Genomic DNA, 27,389 nt, shown 5'->3' with positions numbered 1-27,389 from the left:
AATAATTTAGGCACATTCGGTTCCCACTTTTGTAATGCACACAAGGTCAGCTGCCTGCTTGTGAAATTTAGAAGGAATCTGAATGTAGCACCTCGAAGACTACTTTTGGTAGTGTAATGGACTCACCTGATCGCCGATATCTACGAGAAATGGAAATACGCCGCGCACACACATAACCTTCATCTTCTTACTTCCTCTAAATAATCAAGTATGGTCATCTTTCCAGACACATCGGAAACTGCGCGAAGCAGATCCCGCGCACCGGTCCGAAGACCTCACTAAATTATTCAATCGGTAGTAGCGACGGGCGGTGTGTACAAAGGGCAGGGACGTAATCAACGCGAGCTTATGACTCGCGCTTACTGGGAATTCCTCGTTCATGGGGAACAATTGCAAGCCCCAATCCCTAGCACGAAGGAGGTTCAACGGGTTGCCCGGTCCTTTCGGACTAGGAGGACACGCTGATTCCTTCAGTGTAGCGCGCGTGCGGCCCAGAACATCTAAGGGCATCACAGACCTGTTATTGCTCAATCTCGTGCGGCTAGAAGCCGCATGTCCCTCTAAGAAGATGTGTTGTCTCCGGTAGCACGAACGGATACCGGATGCGACTATTTAGCAGGCTAGAGTCTCGTTCGTTATCGGAATTAACCAGACAAATCGCTCCACCAACTAAGAACGGCCATGCACCACCACCCACGGAATCAAGAAAGAGCTCAGCTGTTTCCATTGACGCATGTTCTCGTAATATTTAAAATTCTTCCAGAAAGTGCTGGTCCCTCCTCCACTCATTTATCCCCCTCCGCACTATCGTATATAACCCCGGCTTTACTCATATCCAACTGAGATGGACTTCAAGCCAGTGTAGAGGGTGGAGCAACGAGTATCTTATTTTTTCTTATGAAGCTGTGTACATACGTTTTCTTCTTCCTGCTCCGGTATAATGCACTTGGATGTGAGGTATGACTGCTATTTTTATTTATGCTATAAAATCTGACAAATGAGAACTTTTGTTTACCAAATGGTTAATGGGGAGCATGCCGTTTCCAAGCAAAAACTCCATCTTTCTTCACCGGTCTACGCATGATGAGTAAGGCTTCAAGCTTCGTGAGGTGTGTTTGGTTTCCATTGCCTTTAAGTCCGCTTCGTCTGTAAACATGAACTATGTTTTGATCCATTCACTTGTTTTTCCGTTCTGCACTATTTAAGCACTATTAACAGCCATATCGGGTAATTGAAACTTTCGATAACCTTGTGGACATTGCTAATATTTATTCCCACTTGCCCACAGACAGTCAGCGGATGCAGTTTTCTGTTCATGTTCTTTCATTATTGAAATGTGTATTTTCAACGTGTGTAAAAAACAAACTTCATTTTTGAAGTATTCTGTGGATATTTCCGCAAGTAACGTTTCCTTCCGCTTGATGTTTAAAATCATGTAAAGGGTTGTGGCTATTTTCAGGTTAGTTTACTACTTTGCCTTTGGACGGCTATCTGTGCCTGTTATCCCTTCCCCGATTTCCCTTTTTTTCTCCTATATTTGTCCTTTTTATATAAAGTATGTGCGATGTTTGGGAAACATCAATATTTGTAAAGATCAGTAGATCGCTCGTAAATTTGTAAATTTTGGTATTGTTCGCTTTAAATGGATTTTGTTATCAACGTTATCAGTGCTTTTTTCTCTTGCCTTGGCAATCCTGCTTCTGAGCCTAACCCGAGTTCCTAAGCTCAACACTTATTTTGTTCCTCATTTGATTCCGAGATAGATTTCAAACATTATTCTTGGCATTCCTAGTCATTGCTTCCACTGCTTTGTTCCTAATTTCTATTTGAGTTGTCATTGGTGTGTATTTTATTAATACCATTATTATTATTTTGCTAGTTGCTTTACGTCGCGTCGACACAGATAGGTATTATGGCGACAATGGGACAGGGAAGGGCTGGGAGTGGGAAGGAAGCGGCCGTGGCCTTAATTAAGGTACAGCCCCCAGCATTTGCCTGGTGTGAAAAAAGGGAAACCACGGAAAACCATTTTCAGGGCTGCCGACAGTGGGGTTCGAACCTACTATCTCCCGAATACTGGATACTGGCCGCACTTAAGCGACTGCAGCTATCGAGCTCGGTATTATTATTATTATTATTATTATTATTATTATTATTATTATTATTATTATTATTATTACCACGGCCTTCACTCCCCCTCATTACAATACGGTAACAGACCATAACAGTAGTATGTTGGAAGAGGTTTTTTTTAAATTACTAATACCACTGAATTATTCCATGTGATCTCCAGAATAACTATTATTTCAGATGTGTATTGTAAACACCTCTCTTATTCAAGTAAATTATATTTCTATGGTGTGAATGTTTTCCGCTAATGAAGCTTATATTTTCAGATCCGTGCCTCGTGAAGTACTGCGGCAAGGGACGTGAATGTCAGCTATCCCGGGGAGTGGCACAGTGCGTGTGTCAGAGACGGTGCCACAAACACCACAAGCTGGTCTGTGGGACGGACGGTCAGTTGTACGCTAACCACTGCGAACTTCACCGGGCTGCTTGTCTAGAAGAGAGGAGCATCGCTGTTGATCACACGCTCAGCTGCGTTCGACGTCGATCACATGATGGTGAGTGGTAATTTTGGTTACTGTAGATTGCTTACAGATATTCTAGACATGGCTTTAGATATCGCACATAATAAACTTCAAACTTGAGCTCGTATTGTCATAAGTATTAACTTATAAAATCCTTATGTCAAACTAGCGAATGTACCCGTGCTTCGCTACGGTATTCTACATTGTATTCGAATATCGAAGTAAATAGTGTACATGCAGTAAATAAGATTGTTTTAAAATTGCATGTCTCTTAGCGTTATCCGAGAAAGAGCATGGGGAGGTCCCCGTACGTTGTTTCCAATGTAAAGTGTTTGTTATGGATTTGTGATATAACGGCAGGCTCACTTGCCTACTGCCATTCACAATCGAGTTGGGAAGTTTACATTATAATTGCAGGCCCCATTGCCTACTATGCGGACAAAATCGATTTGGGGAGTTTTCGTTAAAATGGCAGCCCCCCTTTCCTACTTCCAGACAGATTACAGTTTTTATTATAATGGCAGGCAATTACCCTACTATCACTCGAAATTGAGTTGTGCAGTTATCATTATAATGCCAGGCCCATTTTCCTACTTCCAGCCAGCTTACTGCCAGTCACACCAAGTTGGTGAGTTTCCATCAAAATAGCAGGCCACTATGCCTAATGCCAGTCACATTTTAGATGAGGACATTTCTTTATAATGGCGGGCACCCTTGCCTACTGCCAAACACAATCGGGTAGGGGAGTTTTAAACAAAGCTGCATGCTCACTTGCCTTCTGCAAGTCAAATCGAGAAGTGAACTATGCATTACAATTGTAGACCTTCCTTACTAATGACAGTTACACAGGAGTTGGAGAAGGAACCCTTTCATACTGCCAGTCAAATTCGGTGTGGGGAGTACTGATTACAATAGCAGACCCACCCTTTCTCGATCGCTACAAATCGACATCAGTGAATATATATATAGATCGACATACGAAAGTATATGCGTGTTTACAATATTGAAGACCTTCATTTACAGATTAACTGCTACTAAACGTACGTCATATCGACAAAGGATTATACCATAAGACACGCCGGATTTAGTGGCCTAAATGGCTGGTCTTATGATATGTCTTCTATTCTTGGGTCAGATTGAGTTAGAAACGTGGAACAGGGTAAAGGATTTGTAAGATTATCTCACATTACATTACTTTTCGGATAATTATGTGACAGCTACATACACAGCATTTAGCTCACATATGCCTACTGGGTGGGCCAATTTTTTGAAGAGTATGATGATTCTGTATTTCATATAAGTAATTGAAAGTATGAATTATGCATGTGAAAATTCCAAATTGACTTAACATCCATTAATAGAGAAAAATCAAACGTAAAAGGGATACAGATACCGCAAAAAGTCATAAGACCAAGGTTGTAGATCATTCCAAATTGAACGGAGATTGTGCAATCTGTTATGTGATAGGAATTTCCGAAGGTCTGCACCGTCATTAAAATTGCCTGCATATTTCGATATTCTTCGGGGATAAAAAGTGAAAAATTTAATGATCTTGGATGTTTTCCGTTCGTTACAGGCTAAAACGTATAATTTTGTCAAATTTCAATTATCTTTTTCTTCTGGCAGATTATGCCGCAATCTGGATTTTGGGTGAGGCGGGTAAAAATTAGGACTTTCAGGAAACTAAACAAAAATTATGCAGATGGTCATTATTACCCCTTAAACGGAAAGCTGTACGAAAATTTCGCCAAAATAGTCAGTGTAGAGGCACACAGTCGTTACGATTTGATTTATATAGATAAGGAATCTGCTCCATGTAAAACACCTTTTTGGCTATGTCCGCTGGACTTAACCTGCAAAACTGACCATTCATGATATCTCCCTTATTAATCCTCCTGACGAAAAAATGCACATGAAAAAAAGGTTTAGAGGTGGAATTCCATCACGTTTGGTCGATTTCCAGTCAGGTTGGTCTTGTTCTGTATATATTGTGGAAGAATAAAATCACCATTTCGGTTCCCTATAAACCGCCAGTCCATTCCGGAACATGAAATGTTATTTACGTTTAAAACCTACCATTGGACAGGTGGATGCTAAATATGAATTTTTTTTCGAATGTCTTCAGTAGTTTTCAAGTTGTAAGGAATACGCTTTACACGCACCCGCTCGTGAGTTAAGTCCGATGGGACTTGTACAAAAAAAACGGTCCGTTAATGATATCTCCCTTATTAATCCTCGTATCGAAATGATGCACATGAGGAAAGAGGTTTAGAAATTAATTTCTACCAAGGCAGGTAGATTTAAATTAACGTTGGTTGTGTATATTTTGTGGAAGTGCAAAATCACTGTTTCGATTTCGTATAAACCCCCAGTCAGTTAAGGGATTTAGAAACAATATTTGCCCTAAAACCTATCAAGGACAGGTGTATTCTAAATATGAGTATTGGTGGAAATACATCCAGTAGTTTGTAGCACTCGCGTACATACGGCGTAATTAAGGAAGAAAATAATACAGTTAAGAAAGTTGAAAGTAATAGAAAATGGATTATAAATGCCAAGTTAATGTATTGGAAAATCAAATGCCCCTCAATAAATTATGCTAGTGTGAGTTATGGATGTAATAAAACGGTAACAGAGGAGAAATTTAGGTCCATTGATTCCTAGGTAAACAAATAATAAGAAGATGACTAATGGTGTTATTACTTAATCTATTCGAAGGCGGTTATAACAACCAACGATATTCCGCCAATATCCCGCAGATAGGCCGATTAACGCCTCTCTTGCCTTCTACCCAAGGAACAACCACGAATTTAAAAGCATGATGAGGAAAATGGCAATACGTTACTTTCCTGCTGGCATGCAGTCAGAGACGTTGCCATGGTAACCTGTAGGTTCGTTGTCGGTCTGTCGGTCACTCAATGCAGAGCATGGTACCAGCAGAAAATTGTAAATTTCTCCGTCATGTAAAGAGTAAGGTAAATTATGAACGTAACGAAAGTTGTTTATAATGAAGAGACGTTTCACGTACGGTAAATGAAGTTTACAGAAAATCAATAGTATAAGAGAAAATATAGGAAAACCATTCTTGTTTTCCTATAAACCCCCGTCTATTCAAAGATCTTAAAATGATATGCATATTGAAACCTTCCCCGGGATGAGTATACTCTAAATATGAAGTTTAGTTGAGATCTATCGAGCCGTTTCGAGGTGATGGTGGAAAAACCATTCTGGTTTCCTATAAACCCCCCGTGTATTCAAAGATTTTAAAATTATATGCATATCGAAACCTTCCCCGGGGGGATTATACTCTAAATATGAATTTTAGTTGAGATCTATCCAGCCGTTTCGACGTGATGGTGGAAAAACCATTCTGGTTTTCCTATAGACCCCCCGTGTATTCAAAGATTTTAAAATGATATGCATATCGAAACCTTCCCCGGTATGAGTATACTCTAAATATGAAGTTTGGTTGAGATCTATCCAGCCGTTTCGACGTGATGGTGGAAAAAACATTCTGGTTTTCCTATAAACCCCCCATGTATTCAAAGATTTTAAAATGATATGCATATCGAAACCTTTCCCGGGATGAGTATACTCTAAATATGAAATTTGGTTGAGATCTATCCAGCCGTTTCGACGTGATGGTGGAAAAACCATTCTGGTTTTCCTATAAACCCCCCGTGTATTCAAAGATTTTAAAATGATATGCATATAGAAACCTTCCCCGGGAGGAGTGTACTCTAAATATGATGTTTGGTTGAGATCTATCCAGCCGTTTCGACGTGATGGTGGAAAAACCATTCTGGTTTTCCTATAAACCCCCGTGTATTCGAAGATTTTAAAATGATATGCATATCGAAACCTTCCCCGGGATGAGTATACTGTAAATATGAAATTTGGTTGAGATCTATCCAGCCGTTTCGACGTGATGGTGGAAAAACCATTCAGGTTTTCCTATAAACCCCCGTGGATTCAAAGATTTTAAAATGATATGCATATCGAAACCTTCCCCGGGTTGAGTATACTCTAAATATGAAATTTGGTTGAGATCTATCCAGCCGTTTCGACGTGATGGTGGAAAAACCATTCTGGTTTTCCTATAAGCCCCCGTGTATTCAAAGATTTTAAAATGATATGCATATCGAAACCTTCCCCGGGAGTAGTATACTCTAAATATGAAATTTGGTTGAGATCAATCCAGCCGTTTCGACGTGATGGTGGAAAACCCATTCTGGTTTTCCTATAAACCCCCGTGTATTGAAAGATTTTAAAATGATATGCATATCGAAACCTTTCCCGGGATGAGTATACTCTAAATATGAAATTTGGTTGAGATCTATCTAGCCATTTCGACGTGATGGTGGAAAAACCATTCTGGTTTTCCTATAAACCCCCCGTATTTTCAAAGATTTTAAAATGATATGCATACCGAAACCTTCCCCGGGATGAGTGTACTCTAAATATGAAGTTTGGTTGAGATCTATCCAGCCGTTTCGACGTGATGGTGGAAAAACCATTCTGGTTTTCCTATAAACCCCCGTCTATTCAAGGATTTTAAAATGATATGCATATCGAAACCTTCCCCGGGATGAGTATACTGTAAATATGAAATTTGGTTGAGATCTATCCAGCCGTTTCGACGTGATGGTGGAAAAACCATTCTGGTTTTCCTATAAACCCCCCGTGTATTCAAAGATTTTAAAATGATATGCATATCGAAACCTTCCTCGGGATGAGTATACTGTAAATATGAAATTTGGTTGAGATCTATCCAGCCGTTTCGACGTGATGGTGGAAAAACCATTCTGGTTTTCCTATAAACCCCCCGTGTATGCAAAGATTTTAAAGTGATATGCATACCGAAACCTTCCCCGGCATGAGTATACTCTAAATATGAAATTTGGTTGAGTTCTATCCAGCCGTTTCGACGTGATGGTGGAAAAACCATTCTGGTTTTCCTATAGACGCCCCGTGTATTCACAGATTTTAAAATGATATGCATATCGAAACCTTCCCCGGGGTGAGTATACTCTAAATATGAAATTTGGTTGAGATCTATCCAGCCGTTTCGACGTGATGGTGGAAAAACCATTCTGGTTTTCCTATAAACCCCCCGTGTATTCAAATATTTTAAAATGATATGCATATCGAAACCTTCCCCGGGAGGAGTGTACTCTAAATATGAAGTTTGGTTGAGATCTGTCCAGCCGTTTCGACGTGATGGTGGAAAAACCATTCTGGTTTTCCTATAAACCCCCGTCTATTCAAAGATTTTAAAAAGATATGCATATCGAAACCTTCCCCGGGATGAGTATACTGTAAACATGAAATTTGGTTGAGATCTAACCAGCCATTTCGACGTGATGGTGGAAAAACCATTCTGGTTTTCCTATAAACCCCCCGTATTTTCAAAGATTTTAAAATGATATGCATACCGAAACCTTCCCTGGGATGAGTATACTCATTTTCCTATAAACCCCCGTCTATTCAAAGATTTTAAAATGATATGCATATCGAAACCTTCCCCGGGATGAGTATACTGTAAATATGAAATTTGGTTGAGATCTATCCAGCCGTTTCGACGTGATGGTGGAAAAACCATTCTGGTTTTCCTATAAACCCCCCGTGTATTCAAAGGTTTTAAAATGATATGCATATCGAAACCTTCCTCGGGATGAGTATACTGTAAATATGAAATTTGGTTGAGATCTATCCAGCCGTTTCGAAGTGATGGTGGAAAAACCATTCTGGTTTTCCTATAAACCCCCGTGTATTGAAAGATTTTAAAATGATATGCATATCGAAACCTTCCCCGGGATGAGTATACTCTAAATATGAAATTTAGTTGAAATCTATCCAGCCGTTTCGACGTGATGGTGGAAAAACCATTCTGGTTTTCCTATAAACCCCCCGTGAATTCAAAGATTTTAAAATGATATGCATATCGAAACCTTCCCCGGGGTGAGTATACTCTAAATATGAAGTTTGGTTGAGATCTATCCAGCCGTTTCGACGTGATGGTGGAACAAACAGACAAACAAACAGACACGATCAATTTTATTTATATAGATATTGCACCTTTACAATATTGCAAAACGTCTTTATTGTAAAGACTACATTAAGCTATAATGATCAGACATGTTTCGTCCCGCTTTCGGGTCATCTTCTGTCTAATACCGAGCTCGATAGCTGCAGTCGCTTATGTGCGGCCATTATCCAGTATTCGGGAGATAATGGGTTCGAACCCCACTGTCAGCAGCCCTAAAGATGGTTTTCCGTGGTTTCCCATTTTCACACCAGGCAAATGCTGGGGCTGTACCTTAATTAAGGCCACGGCCGCTCCCTTCCCAGTCCTAGCCCTTTCCTGTCCCATCGTCGCCGTAAGACCTATCTGTGTCGATGCGACGTCAAGGCAATAGCAAAAGGTCTTTAGTCAAACAAGAACAAGACCCATTTTAAGAATATAGTAAGTCTTTGCATCATTGTTGCAACGTGACGTGTTGGCGACTTCTCCTAAAACCTTTGGTAATATGTTGTTGTTTTTTTTTTTTTAAGTCTTAGAAATAACTTGCCCATGGGTGTAACTTTTATCAAATAGTTGAACATTGTCCTTACTATATTTTGAAATGGATTTTGTTCTTATTTGACTGAAGATGTCCCGAAAGCGGGACGAAACATGTCTCAATATTATAGATGAATGTAGTCTTAACAATAAAAACGTTTTACAGTATTGTAGATGTGGAATATTTGACATAAGAATTTGGCTTCAGATAGTCTCTCACCATTCATGCATAGTCGGCAATTTGGTGTTCTGTCTAATGAATTCACAAAAATTCAGCGTACTGGTCTTCTGTTACGAGGGCCGTAGGTTGGATTGCTGGCAGGCATGGCTTAACCCAGTTACTTTTAGGATCGCTGGAGGCAAACAGGCTCATTTTGGTTTTGTCCAGGGTTTTAAGACCAGGTGGTTGGTTGTCTTAACTGCGTATGGTAAATTCCTCTGGTTTGGGGACTGGGTATTAGTGTTCGTCTTAATACACATCTCTTTATCCACATACAATACACCAAACCAGCATCCTCTACAGAAACGCACAATAGTGAATGCATCCCTCCCCCTGACATTGGCAGTAATGAAATGAAATTGCGTATGGCTTTTAGTGCCGGGAGTGTCCGAGGACATGACCGACTCGCCAGGTGCAGGTCTTTCGATTTGACTCCCTTAGGCGACCTGCGCGTCATGACTAGGATGAAATGATGATGAAGACGACACATACACTCAGCTCCCGTGCCAGAGAAATTAACCAATAATGATTAAAATTCCCGACACTGCCTAGAATCGAATCCGGGACCCCTGTGACCAAAGGCCAGTACGCTAACCATTTAGCCATAGCCGGACAACATTCGCAGTAAAACTAGGCCACATCCATATCAGAATCGGGAAAAAGGCTAGGGAAAAGGAAATGATTATCTTTCTTGTTGACCGTCCTGGGGGAATTGCATTACGAACCCGTCTGGAGAGCGACAATTTTACTTCCTTTCTTGTGCGTGGTCACATTTTGTAATTCTTCTTCTGATTCTATTATTATTATTTATTTATTTATTTATTTATTTATTTATTTATTTATTTATTTATTTATTTATTTATTTATTTATTTATTTATTTATTTATTTATTTATTTATTTATTTATTTATTTATTTTTGGGATTGGTACTTTTTGCGTGGATTTTGTTTTACGGCAGGAAAGCCCACCTGACGCCAATCCTACGTTGGAGGGATGCACTCACTATTGCGTGGATATTTTATCTTGGTTGGTAGTGAGATGTGTTGTGTGAAGATGAAGCAATGTGTATTAATACGAACATGAACACCTAGTCGCCGGGCCAGAGGAATCTATATGACACCCTGTGGATGGGGGGCGCAGAAGAAGGATACACCCACGGTATACCCTCCCTGTAAGAGGCGACTAAAAGGAGCGACCAAGGGATGATCAAATTAGAACCATGAGACTACTTGTAATTTGTACCATCTCGCAGAGAACACCATGGGTCGCTCTTACTTGCGCGTAGTACCACTATGTTAGGTACAAAATAGGTTTGTGATTAGTAGCGACAATGTGTGGCTCAGGATGCATTTTACAGTACCTGTGATTCGTATATGAGCGACACCATGGTTCTGCCTTGCCTATGCTTAGTACCCACCATGTGAGGAACAACACGGTATAGTGCGAGTCCCTGTGGTTAGTCCACTTATGTGAGGAACGCCACAGATTTGCGTTGCCTGTAAATAGCGCCGCAATGTGCGAAACACCATAGGTCTGTATTACATGTGCGCATTACATTACCTGTGAATAGTACCATAATGTGTGGAATACCCCGAGTCTACGCTACTTTTGATTAGTACCGCAACATGACAAATAGCATGGTTCTACTTTCCTAGCGGTAAGTACCTTTATGAGGGGCCGATGACCTGAATTTTGGACCTGCTTCGACTACAAGCATCATCGATTCAGTATTGTGCTTTAGAATCAGTCCCTTGGTCAGTAACACTATTGTTTAACTCTAGTTTCTGGGGATGTGGGGCATTGCGGGTCGGTTCCACTGATGTTTTTTAAACTTCATATCCATCCATTCATTTTTGGTCCTCACGTTTTCGAATTCTGGTCGGTCGGTGGAGGATTATGAATTTTGAAATTGTCATAACATTTCGTCTCATTTCGTACCATTAGGGGCAGATGACCTCGATGTTAGGCCCCTTTAATAAACAAGCATCATCAGAATCTACATGAGCTTATTAAGTCGCCGACCCGATCTGGAATCGATCCTAAGACCCCATGGACCCTTTTGACAATGAAGGTGAAGATAGCAACGCATATTTGTTGGAAGCCTGTTCTAACGGCGTATAGTGTTAATAGTAATAATGCTACTAGTTTAACGTCCTACTAACTACTTTTGCGGTTTTTAGAAACACTGAGGTACCAAAATGTGGTCGCATAGGGTTATTTTAAGTGTCGTTTGATCTACCGACAAGAGGTTGATATACATGCATCAGCTACAAATACATCTTCATTGTAGACCGTTATGCCTAGAGCCATGATTTTTTTCGCATTAACGATAAACGCGACAAAATATATTTTGAAGCAATTTTGCTATATCTTTATGAATCACATGTTTCCGGTTAAGAATATATGGATATCATGTTTGCGAATTAAAGCGAATTAAAGCGATAAGTACACGATACGGTAGCACAGGTGAAGCTTAAGAAAGCGGAGTTTGTTATCAGCGGAATTCTGTGTAGGAGGGATACTGACTGGAGGGTGATTGGGGATTTGCGCTCAAATGGCCTTCACTTAAATCACAGTGTTACGAATAAGTTAGGAAATTTGTTTAGAAGGGTAATAGGGAGGTACATTCAGGGAAACGGGGTGGCCTAGGGAGCGGTGATAAGGGAACAGGGAACTGGAAATCAAGTAGGGATGACATAAAAATGTTAGTGTTGAACTGTAGAAGTATTGTAAAGGAATAGAATTAAGTAACTTCGTAGATATGTATATTTACCAGATATTTTAATAGGAGTTGAATCATGGCTGAGAAATGATATAATAGATGCAGAAATTTTCTCACGGAACTGCAGTGTGTATCGTAGAGATAGGATAGGAATGGTGGGAGGGTGAGTATTCATTCTGGTGAAAGAAGAATTTGTAATCTACGAAAAAGTTAAAGATGAGAAACATGAAATTCTAGGGGTAAGGCTCATTTCTAAAGAAAATAGGCAACTTGATGTCTTTGGAGTGTACAGATCGGGAAAGGGTAGTGCTGACACGGATTTAGAATCTTATAAATAAAGTTGTTCGTGTCTGTTTGTTTGTTTGTTTGTTTGTTTGTTTGTTTGTTTGTTTGTTCCACCATCACGTCGAAACGGCTGGATAGATCTCAACCAAACTTCATATTTAGAGTATACTCACCCCGGGGAAGGTTTCGATATGCATATCATTTTAAAATCTTTGAAAAAACGGGGGTTTTATAGGAAAACAACGGTTTTATACTATTATAGGCAAAATATCGAATTTGTCGTATAAGGACGAGACAAAGCTCAATTTAATCCTCTTGAGGCAAAGAACAAAACTCGGTAAGCCCTACGGGCCCGAAAACCATGTTTTAAGGCCCTAAAACCAACCCTTACGGAGATATTTGCACCACACTACCCCTGCTCTAGGAATCTGATGAAGAAATGAACTGCCTTAACCTTGGCAACGTCAGCTCCAGGATTCTAGAGTAGTAAGATTATGTATGTACGTTTGGGCATAGCTGCCAACCAAAATTGGTACAAATAAGACTTAATACCTGGAAAAAATATACTGTTGTGTAAGTCACTCATAGGACTCCTTTGGGCGGGGATGGAAAGGGGGTGAAGTACGAGTATAAAAATCTTTCTATATATAGAAATGGAAGTGTGTGTGTAAATGACACATCTCCTCCTAAACCACTGGAGCAATTTCAACCAAACTTGGAACACGTATTACTTACTATCGGGAGACGATCACCGTGGGGGGTAAGCCATCCCTAGCGCCCTTAAGGGAGTGAGTCAAGGGGGGGGGGGTAGTTACAATAATAATCGAGAATAGTGTCGAATTCATAGTTTTCGGGGTCGCTGAGTTGAAAAGTAATACTCTAGAATTTTTTAAAGTCCAGCCCCCCTTTTAGGTGGGGAGCAAAGGGGGGTGAGATGTAGAAATAATTAAAAAAGTTTCGAATCCATACATTTCAGGGTCTCTGAGATGAATAGTATTACTCCAGATTTTTTGCAAGTCCAAGTGGGGAGCGGAGGGGGTGAGATGTAAAATTAATCGAAAAACTACATATAAAAATATTATCTTCTTCTTATTCTTCTTACTATATATAAAAATTGATGTATGTGTGTGCGTGGGTGTGTGGGTGTGGGTGTGTAAATGACACATCTCCTCCTAAACCACTGGAGCAATTTCACCAAACTTGGTACACTTATCAATTAGTATCAGGAGACAAACCGCGTGAGGGTAAGACACCCCTAGCACCCTTATGGGCAGGCGGCGAGGGGGGTTGTTTAAAAATAATCTAGAATATTATCGAATCAATAGTTTTCGTGGTAGCTGAAATAATTAGTGACACTCCGAATTTTTTAAAATTCATATTCAGCCCCCTTTGGGGTGTGGGTGAGGGGGAGTGAGATATAAAAATAATCGAAAACAGTGTCGAATCTACAGTTTTCTGGGTAACTGAGATGAATGGTGACAATCCAGATTTTATATCTCTTAGTGGTGGAGGGCGGGAGGGGGTCAGTCTCATTGACAGTTGAAATCCTGTACATCGTACCTATAGTGCGACGGCTAAATACATATAGTTATCACTAGAGCCCGGATTTCCATGCAAATGCATGTTTTTAAATAAGCTAGGTACACTTCTCAAACTTTGCAAATATTCGTTTTACGGCTTAACAATTCCAAATAACCGTTCTGTTTCCGTGCATGTTTGCATATTTTGGCATTTTTCGGAGAAAATTCATGCATAATGCATATTTGGAAGATTTTGGATTTAATAGCGCATATTTGGACGTTTAATATTGCATAATATGACTTTTATTCTGACTTTGACGCATATATATTGTTAACTTGCATCATAGTGCATTTTCTGAATGTTAGTTTACAGAACTTGGGACAATTTTTCACGTTGTAGGCTACAGTATGTCTATTACTGAGAGACGGAGAGAATGTATTCCTGGCATCCTATGTGACAACCATAGTTAGTAGCCTACATACGGTACAGGTCCTACAGTATAATGTAATTAACCAAACACTTTCTTATCTGTTGCTTGAGTAAAAAAAGACGTAAGTCGGAAGGCCCCACGTCGAAATCTAATTCTTAGGAATAAGGTGTCCCAGTTTTACAGTTGTACATTGCTATAAATTGAACCGTAAATTGTGTATTAATCATTGACGGCTCATTTTTCGTCTGTTAGACGAACAAAAGAAACCTTGTATCGCACTTCTGTGGCGCCGCGTTACTGGGATAGCAGCTTACAAATTCTGGTTTTTCATTGAACCCTCTACCGTTGTTATCCTGGAATGTCCTACCCGGAACTCTCAATCGTCACTCGTCTGTGTTATCGCAGCAAGCAATCGTTACCACTTATTGAGGACATTCAAATGTGTCTGCAATTATCGCATGGAGAAGCAGCTGCCGCAGATAGAGATAAGTTGAACAAACTAATTCGTTCAAATCCTGATGTTGAATTCGTCAAGCTTATAAAAGACGTATTGTGGTGAAAATGCAAAAGACGTACAATTTGACCTCACTTTGTCCAAATGTCTTCATTGAATTATGCATCTATCACTTCTCGTGACGTAAAAATATAATTTTCTGTGCTTAAGTATGTGCTGAATGATAAACGGATGAGCTTAAATCAAGACAATTTGGAGAAATTAGGGTAGTTTTTGTTCATGTTTCAAAAGGAACTGAATTTTGATAGTGCATATTTTCCAGTTTATTGTGCATGTTTTGCCATATGATAGTGCATGAATGTATGCATATTTTGAGATTTGATATTGCATGGAAATCCGGGCTCTAGTTATCACTTATTAATTTTTTGACAGGATCAAATACTTCCCAGTCGATTCGAGCTTCCATAAGGACGAAGTTTTACTCGAAAATTAAAGAAAGTGACGGAACCAAATAGAGGGAAAAATATCCTGGATGTGGTGCTGATAAAACCAGATGAGCTGTATAGAGAAACCGAAGTAACAGACGGTATTAGTGATCACGAAGCTGTTTTTGTCATAGTTACAAATAAATGAATGTAGAAAGGAAGGTTTTAAAAGTAGGACTATTAGGCAGTACCATATGGCTGATAAAGCAGGCATGAGGCAGTTTTAAAAGAATAATTCTGATCGGTGGAAAACGGTTAATAACAATGTAAACAGACTCTGGGATGGGTTTAAAGCAATTGTTGAGGAATATGAAAACAGGTTTGTACCTTTAAAGGTGGTAAGGAATGGTAAAGACCCACCTTATTAAAATAGAGAAATAAAGAGACTAAGAAGGAGGTGCAGATTGGAAAGAAATAGAAAAGGCTGTGGAAGTAAGGAGAAACTGAAGGAACTTACTAGGAAATTGAATCTAGCAAAGAAGGCAGCTAAGGATAACAGGATGGCAAGCATAATTAGCAGTCATACAAATTTTAGTGAAACATGGAAGAGTATGTATAGGTATTTTAAGGCAGAAACAGGTCCAAGAAGGACATTGCAGGAATAATTAATGAACAAGGAGAGTGTGTATGTGAGGATCTTCAAAAGGCAGAAGTATTCAGTCAGAAGTATGTAAAGATTGTCGGCTACAAGGAAAATTTCCAGATAGAGGAGGTGACTAATGCTAAAGAAGTATTAATATTTACATATGATAACAATGATATTTACAATAAGATACACAAGTTGAAAACTAGACATTGTGCAATCCTGGAATCCCTAATGACGTCTACAAGCAGCACAATTGACTGGTGTATTTCGGCCTGGTCGGTAAAATTAAGAAAGTGATCACAGACAGTAGCGAAGATGGGTCACTCGACAAGTGTTACGGTGCACAGCAGAGCTAAACAGTTTGCGAGTGAAGGTTTATACGTTTCGGAAAGCAATATTTTTATGTGTAAATTTTGTAATGTTCGCATTGACTGGGCGAAAAAAAATACTGTCTCAAAACATTGTTTTTAAATAAGGGACATTCAGAACGTAAATTTAGCACTCCAACAGTGAAACGGCAGGCAACAATAGAACTCTCATTAGATTCGCAAAAGGAAGCCAAGAGTGAAAAAATAGAATTTATTCACGAAACAACAGCGATGCTACTCAAAGCCAACAACCCGCTGGAGAAGGTAGACGACCCTGCAGTCCTGAAATGGCTTCAAATGTATGTGCCAGGTATGTACAGTCTATAAATTAAAACTCCACAATCAACGATCAGTGATAGTTATGAAACCTTTCATGATTAATTTTAGAATTTCATTAAAGTGAAAATAAAGCGGTACGGCAATATATATTTCGCGAAATAACGCGAAAATTATTTATCCTTCTCGCGAAATCGTTCAAAAATTAATGCTAAAAAATCATGCCTCTAGTTATGCCTTTCAGCACACAGTCTGCAAGCCCCTGTCAAGGAACTATACGTCTGCATAACTCTCTACTTGCAATTAGTTCTGTGGCCTCGTTAAATTCCACATCTCAATTTAATAATTAAAAACCCAGTCAAACCATCGTTGCCTGATTCTTCAGGGTACCATATCCTCCTCCATTCGCCTCGCACGACCTCCCACCGATTCAGTTTTTCATAAGTTGTCTTTTATCTTCTCATTCAGAGTAACAACCTGACGCCTCCCACCCCCGTACCCACAGTTTCTACCTCAAATCAGTGTCTGTAATTCATGTCAGTTACTCTTAACTTGTGAATACGATATCCCATACAGCGAAGTCTCTCTTAAAGCAGACCCATGTAAAGATACAGTAATTCCTCTAAAAACAATAATCACCATATTTCTTAGCTGCCCATTAAAGCTTACAGCAATATATACAATATACCGGACATATAATAATTCTCTGTTATTTTGGTAGATAGACGTTATGTACGTTATCTACATGAGCTATGGTTGTTTAATGATCCAAGTCCTTACGGGATTTTTCTTTGTGCTTCTTAAATTGAAGTACATGTGGCTTGCTCATATTTTTCTCTCTTCTTAAGGATTCTCTTCCACACATTTAGCATTTCCTCCCTCTTCCAGGCCATTTCTCATCTGTATTCCTTTTTACCTCTTTTCTTCCGCCAGCTGAGAATTCTTTACACTCCAGCTCACGGCAAATAGCCTGTCTTCAATGTACATTCATTCTTCTCGTTTCCTTATATAGAGAAATATTTCTATTTCATTTGAATTCTACAGGAAGGAAACGTCATTTGGCCACTCAGCACCGAGTAGAGTGGGCTCCGGCTCAACAGCAGCTAGTTATATTAACCTTGCAGTTCTACGTTCCAGACTTCGAGAGGATGAGCGGCTGGTCTCCTCCGTTAGCTGTCCTGAGAATGGTTCTCCGGGTTTTTCCATTCTCCTACACTAGCATAGACCATGGCCGCATCCATCTCACCTTCTCCGCATATTACATCACTAGCGAATGTACCCGTGCTTCGCTACGGTATTCTACATTGTATTTGAATATCGACGTAAATAGTGTTCATGCAGTCAATAAGATTGTTTTAAAATTGCATGTCTCTTAGCGTTATCCGAGAAAGAGCATGGGGAGGTCCCCGTACGTTGTTTCCAATGTAAAAAGTTTGTTATGTATTTGTGATATAACGGCAGGCTCACTTGTCTACTGCCATTCACAATCGAGTTGGGAAGTTTACATTATAATTGCAGGCCCCATTGCCTACTACGCGGACAGAATCGATTTGGGGAGTATCGTTAAAATGGCAGCCCCCTTTCCTACTTCCAGACAGATTACAGTTGAGGAGTTTTTATTATAATGGCAGGCAATTACCCTACTATCACTCGAAGTTGAGTTGTGCAGTTATCATTATAATGCCAGGTCCATTTTCCTACTTCCAGCTACCTTACTGCCAGTCACACCAAGCTGGTGAGTTTCCATCAAAATAGCGGGCCACTATGCCTAATGAAAGTCACATTTTAGATGAGGACATTTCTTTATAATGGCGGGCACCCTTGCCTACTGCCAAACACAATCGGGTAGGGGAGTTATAAACAAAACTGCATGCTCACTTGCCTTCTGCAAGTCAAATCGAGAAGGGAACTATTCATTACAATTGTAGGGCCTTCCTTACACAGGAGTTGGAGAAGGAACCCTTTCCTACTGCCAGTCAAAGTCGGTGTGGGGAGTACTGATTACAATATCAGACCCACCCTTTCTCGATAGCTAAAAATCGACATCAGTGAATATATATAGATCGACATACGAAAGTATATGCGTGTTTACAATATTGAAGACCTTCATTTACAGATTAACTGCTACTAAACGTACGTCATATCGACAAAGGATTATACCATAAGACACGCCGGATTTAGTGGCCTAAATGGCTGGTCATATGATATGTCATCTATTCTTGGGTCAGATTGAGTTAGAAACGTGGAACAGGGTAAAGGTTTGGTAAGATTATCTCACATTACATTACCTTTCGGATAATTATGTGACAGCTACATACATAGCATTTGGCTCACATATGCCTACTGGGTGGGCCGATTTTCGTGAAGAGTATGATGATTCTGTATTTCATATATGTAACTGAAAGTATGAATTATGCATGTGAAAATTCCAAATTGACTTAACATCGATTAATAGAGAAAAATCAAACGTAAATGGGATACAGATACGGCAAAAGTCAAAAGACCAAGGTTGTAGATCATTCCAAATTGAACGGAGATTGTGCAATCCGTTATGTGATAGGAATTTCCGAAGGTCTGCACCATCATTAAAATTGCCTGCATATTTCGATATTCTTCGGGGATAAAAAGTGAAAAATGTAATGATCTGGGATGTATTCCGTTCGTTACAGGCGAAAAGGTATAATTTTGTCAAATTTCAATTATCTTCTTTTTCTTCTGGCAGATTATGCCGCAATCTGGATTTTGGGCGAGGCGGATAAAAATTAGGACTTTCAGGAAACTAAACCAAAAATTATGGAGATGATCATTATTACCCCTTATAACGGAATGCTGTACGAAAATTTCGCCAAAATAGTCAGTGTAGAGGCACACAGTCGTTACGATTTGATTTATATAGATAAGGAATCTGCTCCATGTAAAACACCTTTTGGGCTATGTCCGCTGGACTTAACCTGCAAAAGTGACCATTTATGAAAAATGCACATGAAGAAAAAGGTTTAGAGGTGGAATTCCATCACGTTTGGTCGATTTCCAGTTAGGTTGGTCTTGTTCTGTATATATTGTGGAAGAGTAAAATCACCATTTCGGTTCCCTATAAACCGCCAGTCCATTCCGGAACATGAAATGTTATTTACGTTTAAAACCTACCTTTGGACAGGTGGATGCTAAATATAAATTTTGGTTCGAATGTCTTCAGTAGTTTTCAAGTTGTAAGGAATACGCTTTACACGCACCCGCTCGTGAGTTAAGTCCGATGGGACTTGTACAGAAAAACGGTCCGTTAATGATATCTCCCTTATTAATCCTGGTATCGAAATGATGCACATGAGAAAAAAAGTTTATAAATTAATTTCTACCAAGACAGGTAGATTTAAATTAACGTTGGTTGTGTATATTTTGTGGAAGTGCAAAATTACTGTTTCGGTTTCGTATAAACCCCCAGTCAGTTCAGGGATTTTGAAACAATATTTTCCCTAAAACCTATCAAGGACAGGTGTATTCTAAATATGAGTCTTGGTGGAAATACATCCAGTAGTTTGTAGCATTCGCGTACATACGGCGTAATTAAGGAAGAAAATAATACAGTTAAGAAAGTTGAAAGTAATAGAAAATGGATTATAACTGAGGACACCCGGATAACGACAAATATGTAAATGCCAAGTTAACGTATTGGAAAATCAAATCCCCTCAATAAATTATGCTAGTGTGTGTTATGGATATAATAAAGCGGTAACAGAGGAGAAATTTAGATCCAGTGATTCCTAGGTAAACAAATAATAAGAAGATGACTAATGGTGTTATTACCTAATCTATTCGAGGGCGGTTATAACATCCAACGATATTCCGCCAATATCCCGCAGATAGGCCGATTGACGCCTCTCTTGCCTTCTACCCGAGGAACAACCACGAATTTAAAAGCATGATGAGGAAAATGGCAATACGTTACTTCCCTGCTGGCATGCAGTCAGAGACGTTGCCATGGTAACCTGTAGGTTCGTTGTCGTTCTGTCGGTCACTCAATGCAGAGCATGATACCAGCGGAAAATTGTAAATTTCTCCGTCATGTGAAGAGTAAGGTAAATTATGAACATAATGAAAGTTGTTTATAATGAAGAGACGTTTCACGTACGGTAAACTAAGTTTACAGAAAATCAATAGTATAAGAGAAAATGGAGGAAAACCATTCTGTTTTTCCTGTAAAACCCCGTCTATTCAAATATTTTAAAATAATATGCATACAGAAACCTTCCCCGGGAGGAGTATACTCTAAATATGAAGTTTAGTTGAGATCTATCCAGCCGTTTCGAAGTGATGGTGGAAAAACCACTCAGGTTTTCCTATAAACCCCCCATCTATTCAAACATTTTAAAATGATATGCATATCGAATCCTTCCGCGGGATGAGTGTACTCTAAATATGAAGTTTGGTTGTGATCTATCCAGCCGTTTCGACGTGATGGTGGAGAAACCATTCTGGTTTTCCTATAAACCCCCCGTGTATTCAAAGATTTTAAAATGATATGCATATCGAAACCTTGCCCGGGTTGAGTATACTCTAAATATGTAGTTTGGTTGAGATCTATCCAGCCGTTTCGACGTGATGGTGGAGAAACCATTCTGGTTTTCCTATAAACCCCCCGTGTATTCAAAGATTTTAAAACAATATGCATATCGAAACCTTCCCCGGGATGAGTATACTCTAAATATGAAGTTTGGTTGAGATCTATCCAGCCGTTTCGACGTGATGGTGGAACAGACAAACAAACAGACAGACAAACAGACAAACAGACAAACAGACAAACAGACAAACAAACAGACACGAAACGTAAAAACCACCGATTCCGTCTTGAGTTGACCTAAAACGGATAAATATCTGAAAAATTGGCAAAACAAAAGAAATTACAGGCAGCGGACCCCCTACAATTTTATTTATATAGATGTATACAAATCCTCCTGGCCTAACAGGCGGCATTACCGTCTAGGATGCCCACCGTACCCTGCCCGGGTATGGAATGAAAGCTTTTAAACCCTCATTCACTAAAAATCTTCTAGATCTGCAACAAACTTGTATTGGAGATACACGACATTTACACCAGTTGTTAGCTTTCACGACTGATGATTATAGGCGTATTCAAAACGTTCCCTGCGCTGAAGAGTTCATTATACTGAACGCAAACAAGAACGTGGGACATGTACGTGAAACATATCTGCTTTATCTATTGCTCACCAACAAATCAGGTCTCGCGCTGGATCAGTGGTAGAGTGTCCTATTCATGGTCTCAAGTTCATTGATTCCATGCCTTTTGAGGAAGTAGTTTTTTTTTTTTTTTTTTTTTTTTTTAAGGACGATAAACTCTTCTTGGCAATCCATGTCATTGGTATTCAAATCTTAAACATCTTTGTAGGTGTACTCAGTGTCACTCGACGAAATTAACTCAGCCATAGCATCCATCTGATAGAGCTCCACTTTCTTTACTAGAGAACAGCACAATTGTAATGTTGAAACTGGTATACACGCCGCGTCTGTCTCACAATCAGTAGCTGAGGCCATATTATTATTATTAATTATTATTAATAATAATGTTATTTGCTTTATGTCCCACTACTTTTACGATTTTCGGAGACGCCGAGGTGTTGGAATTTAGTCCCGCATGAGTTCTTTTACGTGCCAATAAATCTACCGACACGAGGCTGACGTATTTGAGCACTTTCAAATGCCACCGGACTGAGCCAGGATCGAACCCGCCAAGTTGGGGTCAGAAAGCCAGCACCTCAACCGTCTGAGTCAATGAAATGAAATGAAATGAAATGGCGTATGGCTTTTAGTACCGGGAGTGTCCGAGGACAAGTTCGGCTCCCCATATGCAGGTCCTTAGATGTGACTCCCGTAGGCGACCTGTGTTCCGTGATGAGGATGAAATTATAATGAAGACGGCACATTCACCCAGTCTCCGTGCCAGCGAAGTTAACCAATTATGGTTAACACTTCCAACCTTGCCGGGAATCGAACCTGGAGCCCTGAAACCAAAGTCCAGCACGCTAAGCATTCAGCCATTGATCAAGACGTCTGAGTCACTCAGCCCGGTTTATTATTATTATTATTATTATTATTATTATTATTATTATTATTATTATTATTATTAGTATTATTATTATTATTATTATTATTATTATTATTATTATTATTATTATTATTATTATTATTATTATTATTCCACCCTACGGGTCAGGGTGACCACAGTATTTTTCCCAACTAGTCAGTTACATATCTCAGGGTATTCATGCCTCCAGAAAAATGGTTAATTTTTCTATGTTTTGGTTTTACGTGCGTTCAAAGAGAAAATAATGACACCACATGCGGTTCAGCACTACGTAATTCAACGCTCAGTAGTGGATTTGCGTACGCAAACTTCAGTCAACCTTTCGACAAACACATCTGTTTAACGAGAACCTTACTCACTAAGTATAACTACAGACTATCATTACAAATGAAAACTCATTCCATTCTATAAAAAAAATCAATCAAGAAACACATTTATTAAATTATCAAGACTTGCGAAAGAAATGGTTAATATTAAATATTGCTCATGATCTTCCAATTGTCAACCTAATAAATAAATATTCTAAGTCAGCGCTGGCTTATTCCTAAACTAAGTTTTCATATCTTAACATTCTGGGTCGCGTATTCCTGAAATGAATTGTTGCTTTGTTTCATCTTCTTATGAAAATTTTACATCTGGTCATTTAAGTATACAGTATATCATAGTCTTCTGATCATGGTCAAAATTCGGTATATCAGTAAATTATTCCATCACTCACGGTGATAATTATACCCCTCATCAAAAATACAATCATTACATTGTTCAAATTATCGTGGAAATGAACTGAATATGCATAAAGTGTTCTGAATACTAATATCAGTGACCTAAGTTACATTGAAAATTATCTGAGTTCGTTGGTGTAGACTATAGTGAAGAAAATGAAATATTGAATGACGCACTAAGCTTCTCGGTCCAATTGCCACTTAAGTATGGCTCCTAGCTAAATATTCGCTCTAATAATATTTCAGATTAACAAAGCATCGATGATAGCCTACGTAAATCTCAAATAATTTCCCTACTCTAGCTATATAATTTCTTATGTAACGTATTCCAATTCAATATGCACGTAGCCAATAAGCATTTTTTTTTTCATATATGGATGTGCAAGTGCCTACATTAAGATATTTCAACACTACGTTACCATACTAGTTACATCCTAATTTGATCTTCCACGCCATTAACATTCATTCAGAATACGACACAGTCATGCATTCATATATCCATCACCGGTTGTTATAATAGTCAAACCACTTTCACACTTCATTAAAATATGCGTAATTTTATTGTCCATACCTTGCAATAGTTCCTCCCTGGTGCATACTTAAATTCCGTAGTCACTTTATTTGTGCTTCTATATCGCACATTATATATACGTTTTACTTCCTGTTAATCTGCGCATTAATACATTTAAAGTATCATATATACTTCATTATTTCATTACTAACCTTCGTTTCAACCCATATTTAATTCATTTAACATCTATAATTATCGCGTTTAACCTCCAATATTAATTAAACACTACGATACATATCACTCCAATAGCGCAGAATTCGTTCCTCAAAACGCATTTTGTCTTATAATTTAACATATAACCCCAAATTCAGTATCTATTTTTTTCAATATAATAACACAGCAAAGAGTATGGTAATTTTACTTAACCAATTCAAACATGCAGCCCTCTGTGACGTAAACTGGGTTTGACAGGTATTACATCATTCATGGATCTCTCCAACTAACCGGGATTCTATGAAACATATGTTACACTACGTCGCACTTTTAAATCGTATTCTTACTTCCTTGAATGAGATGATATAGTAAATATGTTATCAATCTGTCATGAGATATCGTATTAAATATTTCACACTGCACTTTCTTGTATTCACTGCACACTTAATTATCTCACGTTTAGGCTATTCAGATCTATTGCATATACTGGTAATACTCTACATAAGAAATTATACTACTTAATACTATTACTTAGCTCGCCATTCAATATCTCGGGCCTTAGTTGCTCTTCGGTCTGGTCACAGGCCTTGGATTGAGAACTATGCAGGTTCTCCATCACTGGTATCTCGGGTAGAGTGACCTCCTCCACACGGGTCGGGTGGTTTTAGCTGCCAGGATGACATCTCCCTCCAGGTTGGTCTATGCCGATTTAGCAAGCCATTCTCTGTCCAGGAACACAGTAGACAATATCCATCGATACTGGAAAATGTGAACTCATCATGGTTCTGCGAAGTATATATATTTTTTTATAATGATTGCCTCTTTATTTAGGCTATCGTTGCTATTATTTCCACTTAATATAGCTCAATTTCAAGCTCTCGCGACTCAATCAACTTCTTGTTTCCGAACGATTTTGCGTCTAAGTGTTTTGACGACCTTTTCGAAATTTCTGGATCTTATTTTTTCTTCACTGTATTTCAACGTTTATCTCTTCGTTTTCTTCAATATTACCGACCTCGGAGCTTAAAATTCACGTTAGATACTGCAAATCTTGCTTATTTTTTAGAGCGATGTTCAGGAAGTCTTATCCTTACGAGGTCAATTTTTTAAGTCAGTTTTTATAATAATCCGATTGACCCTTCTTATTTTTTTAAAACAATTCTATCGATTCTACACCATTGTACACCGCCTTCATAGTGGTAGGTTTAAGTTAATCATGGCCTTCTGACATATATAAGTATCGATATCCTACTACACATTTCTTTGCCTTGGCTGGCCTCTATCTTCCGTAGGCGCCATTTTGTAATACGTCCAGTAAATGCATCGGGTACATTATTATTATTATTATTATTATTATTATTATTATTATTATTATTATTATTATTATTATTATTATTATTATTATTATTATTATTATTATATTATTATAAATGATAGCTAGTTTCTCAGTTTATATGTCTACCTCACCACCTTTATTTCCAGTAACTCATCTCGTTACTGTGATGCAGCCCGCCATCCCACTGTTCGTTCAAGTTGTCCCACTACAGGTGGAATTATGTGTAAGTCTTACAGATTGTGTGGTTTACCACGGCGTACGAAAACATCTTGTTTAATCGATCTCAAATAGATTCCATGCCTGAATGGAGTGAATGAACGAAGGAAGGACTAGGTCACTTACTCCGAAGTAGAGCACAGTGAGAAACTACTGAATGAACTACGTATTCCAGTAGTCCAAACTTCATAGTAGAGCACATTAAATGTTTTATAATTTTCGATTCATGGGGTCATGAATGAAAATCCACAACCTGTTTCCAGTCATTTGACCGGGTCAGGAATGGAATGTATGAAGCCCCATCTAGCGGCAAGGATAGGAATTGTGCCGACTGCCGAAGCGTGTTGCAGTCCTCTGGGGCAATGACTAATAAATGACAGATGAAATGATATTGGAGAGTGTTGCTGGAATGAAATATGACAGGGAAAACCGGAGTACTCGAAAACAAAATCCTGTTCCGCCTCCATTTTGTCCTGCACAAATCTCACATGGAGTGACCGGGATTGAACCACGGAACCCAGCGGTGAGAGGCCGGTGCGCTGCCGCCTGAGCCACGGAGGCAATGTGGTAACATTTTATGTACACTTCATTTCACTTACTTTTCTTGTTCAGCACGGCACATTTAGAATTTGTGAACACGCATACACTGTATATAAATGCAGTATATACGTTGAGTACTCATCCAAAAGAATGGTTGGATCCTCAAAATATATATCACCAGCTGTCATAGGTAGCCTGTCCGGCTCCATGGTTAGCGCGCTGGCTTAAGGCCACAGGGGTTCCGGGTTCGATTTCCGGCAGGGTGGGAAATTTTAACCATAATTGGTTAATTCCCCTGGCCCGGGGGCTGGGTGTACGTGCAGTCTTCATCATCATTTCAACGTCATCGCAACGCGCAGGTCGCCTACGGGTGTCAAATCAAAAGACCTGCACCAGTCCTCTCCGGAGACCGCACGCCATAGGTAGCCTAGGCGTTTCGAAGGAGGTGTTCTTGGGAAATGATGAGTGAGATAGTTTCGTTTTGCTTTCCTCAACGAGCCTGAAAGTGCTGTTAGATATCAGTCTACCCTGTCCATACACTAACCAACACTATGAGCAACATTTCCACACCGTTCAATACAGGGACTGGCTGCACTGGGAATGGTATTACCAGCATCGTTCATACCTCAGTCACTTTCACATCGTCAAAGCCAAAGAAGAGACTCCAACAGAAAAATTAAAGTAATAAACTGATCTATCCCCTTGTCAGAAGACACACAGTGCGATTTGTACATTGTATCTCAACAGGGATGGTCCTACATAATACATTTATAGAGTTCCAAAATGACTTATTTGATCTGAAGATATCTAGTTGAAGAATGAAACATCAATTTTTTAATAACATTTCGGTTTTAGACTCATTTTTTAATTATTTGTTCAACCATTGAAATGTATTCTTTTTTATTTCTATTTTCTCTCATTAACAAGTCGTCACAGAAAACCTTCAGAACAAAGTAATTTAGTATGCGTAAATATTCAAGTAATTGATGTGTTAACAGCAATATTATATTTCCACGACAAGCAAATGCCGGTGCTGTGCCTTAATTGAGACCACGGCCGCTTCATTCCTATCCGATTTTCGCCATAAGACCTACCTGGGTCGATAAGACATGAAACAGATTGTAAAATAATAATAATAATAATAATAATAATAATAATAATAATAATAATAATAATAATAATAATAATAATACGAGCGAGTTGGCCATGCAGTTAGGGGCGCGCAGCTGTGAGATTTCTTTCAGAAGATAG

General features: G+C 39.0%; 1 protein-coding gene across 1 annotated transcript in view; it reads left to right on the top strand.

Moving 5' to 3' along the window:
• The window catches only part of LOC136860311 (follistatin-related protein 5), a 707,690-nt gene that overhangs the window by 458,974 nt on the left and 221,327 nt on the right, over positions 1 to 27,389 (top strand). Inside the window, exon 3 of the mRNA XM_067138749.2 lies at positions 2,397 to 2,624. Within this exon, the coding sequence (XP_066994850.2) occupies positions 2,397 to 2,624 (228 nt within the window). The remainder of the gene's footprint in view (positions 1 to 2,396; positions 2,625 to 27,389) is intronic.

Source organism: Anabrus simplex, chromosome 1, assembly GCF_040414725.1.
Source record: "Anabrus simplex isolate iqAnaSimp1 chromosome 1, ASM4041472v1, whole genome shotgun sequence".
NCBI classification, from domain to species: domain Eukaryota; kingdom Metazoa; phylum Arthropoda; class Insecta; order Orthoptera; family Tettigoniidae; genus Anabrus; species Anabrus simplex.
Note: the sequence above shows the minus strand (reverse complement) of the source record. Positions and strands in the feature narration are given on the sequence as shown.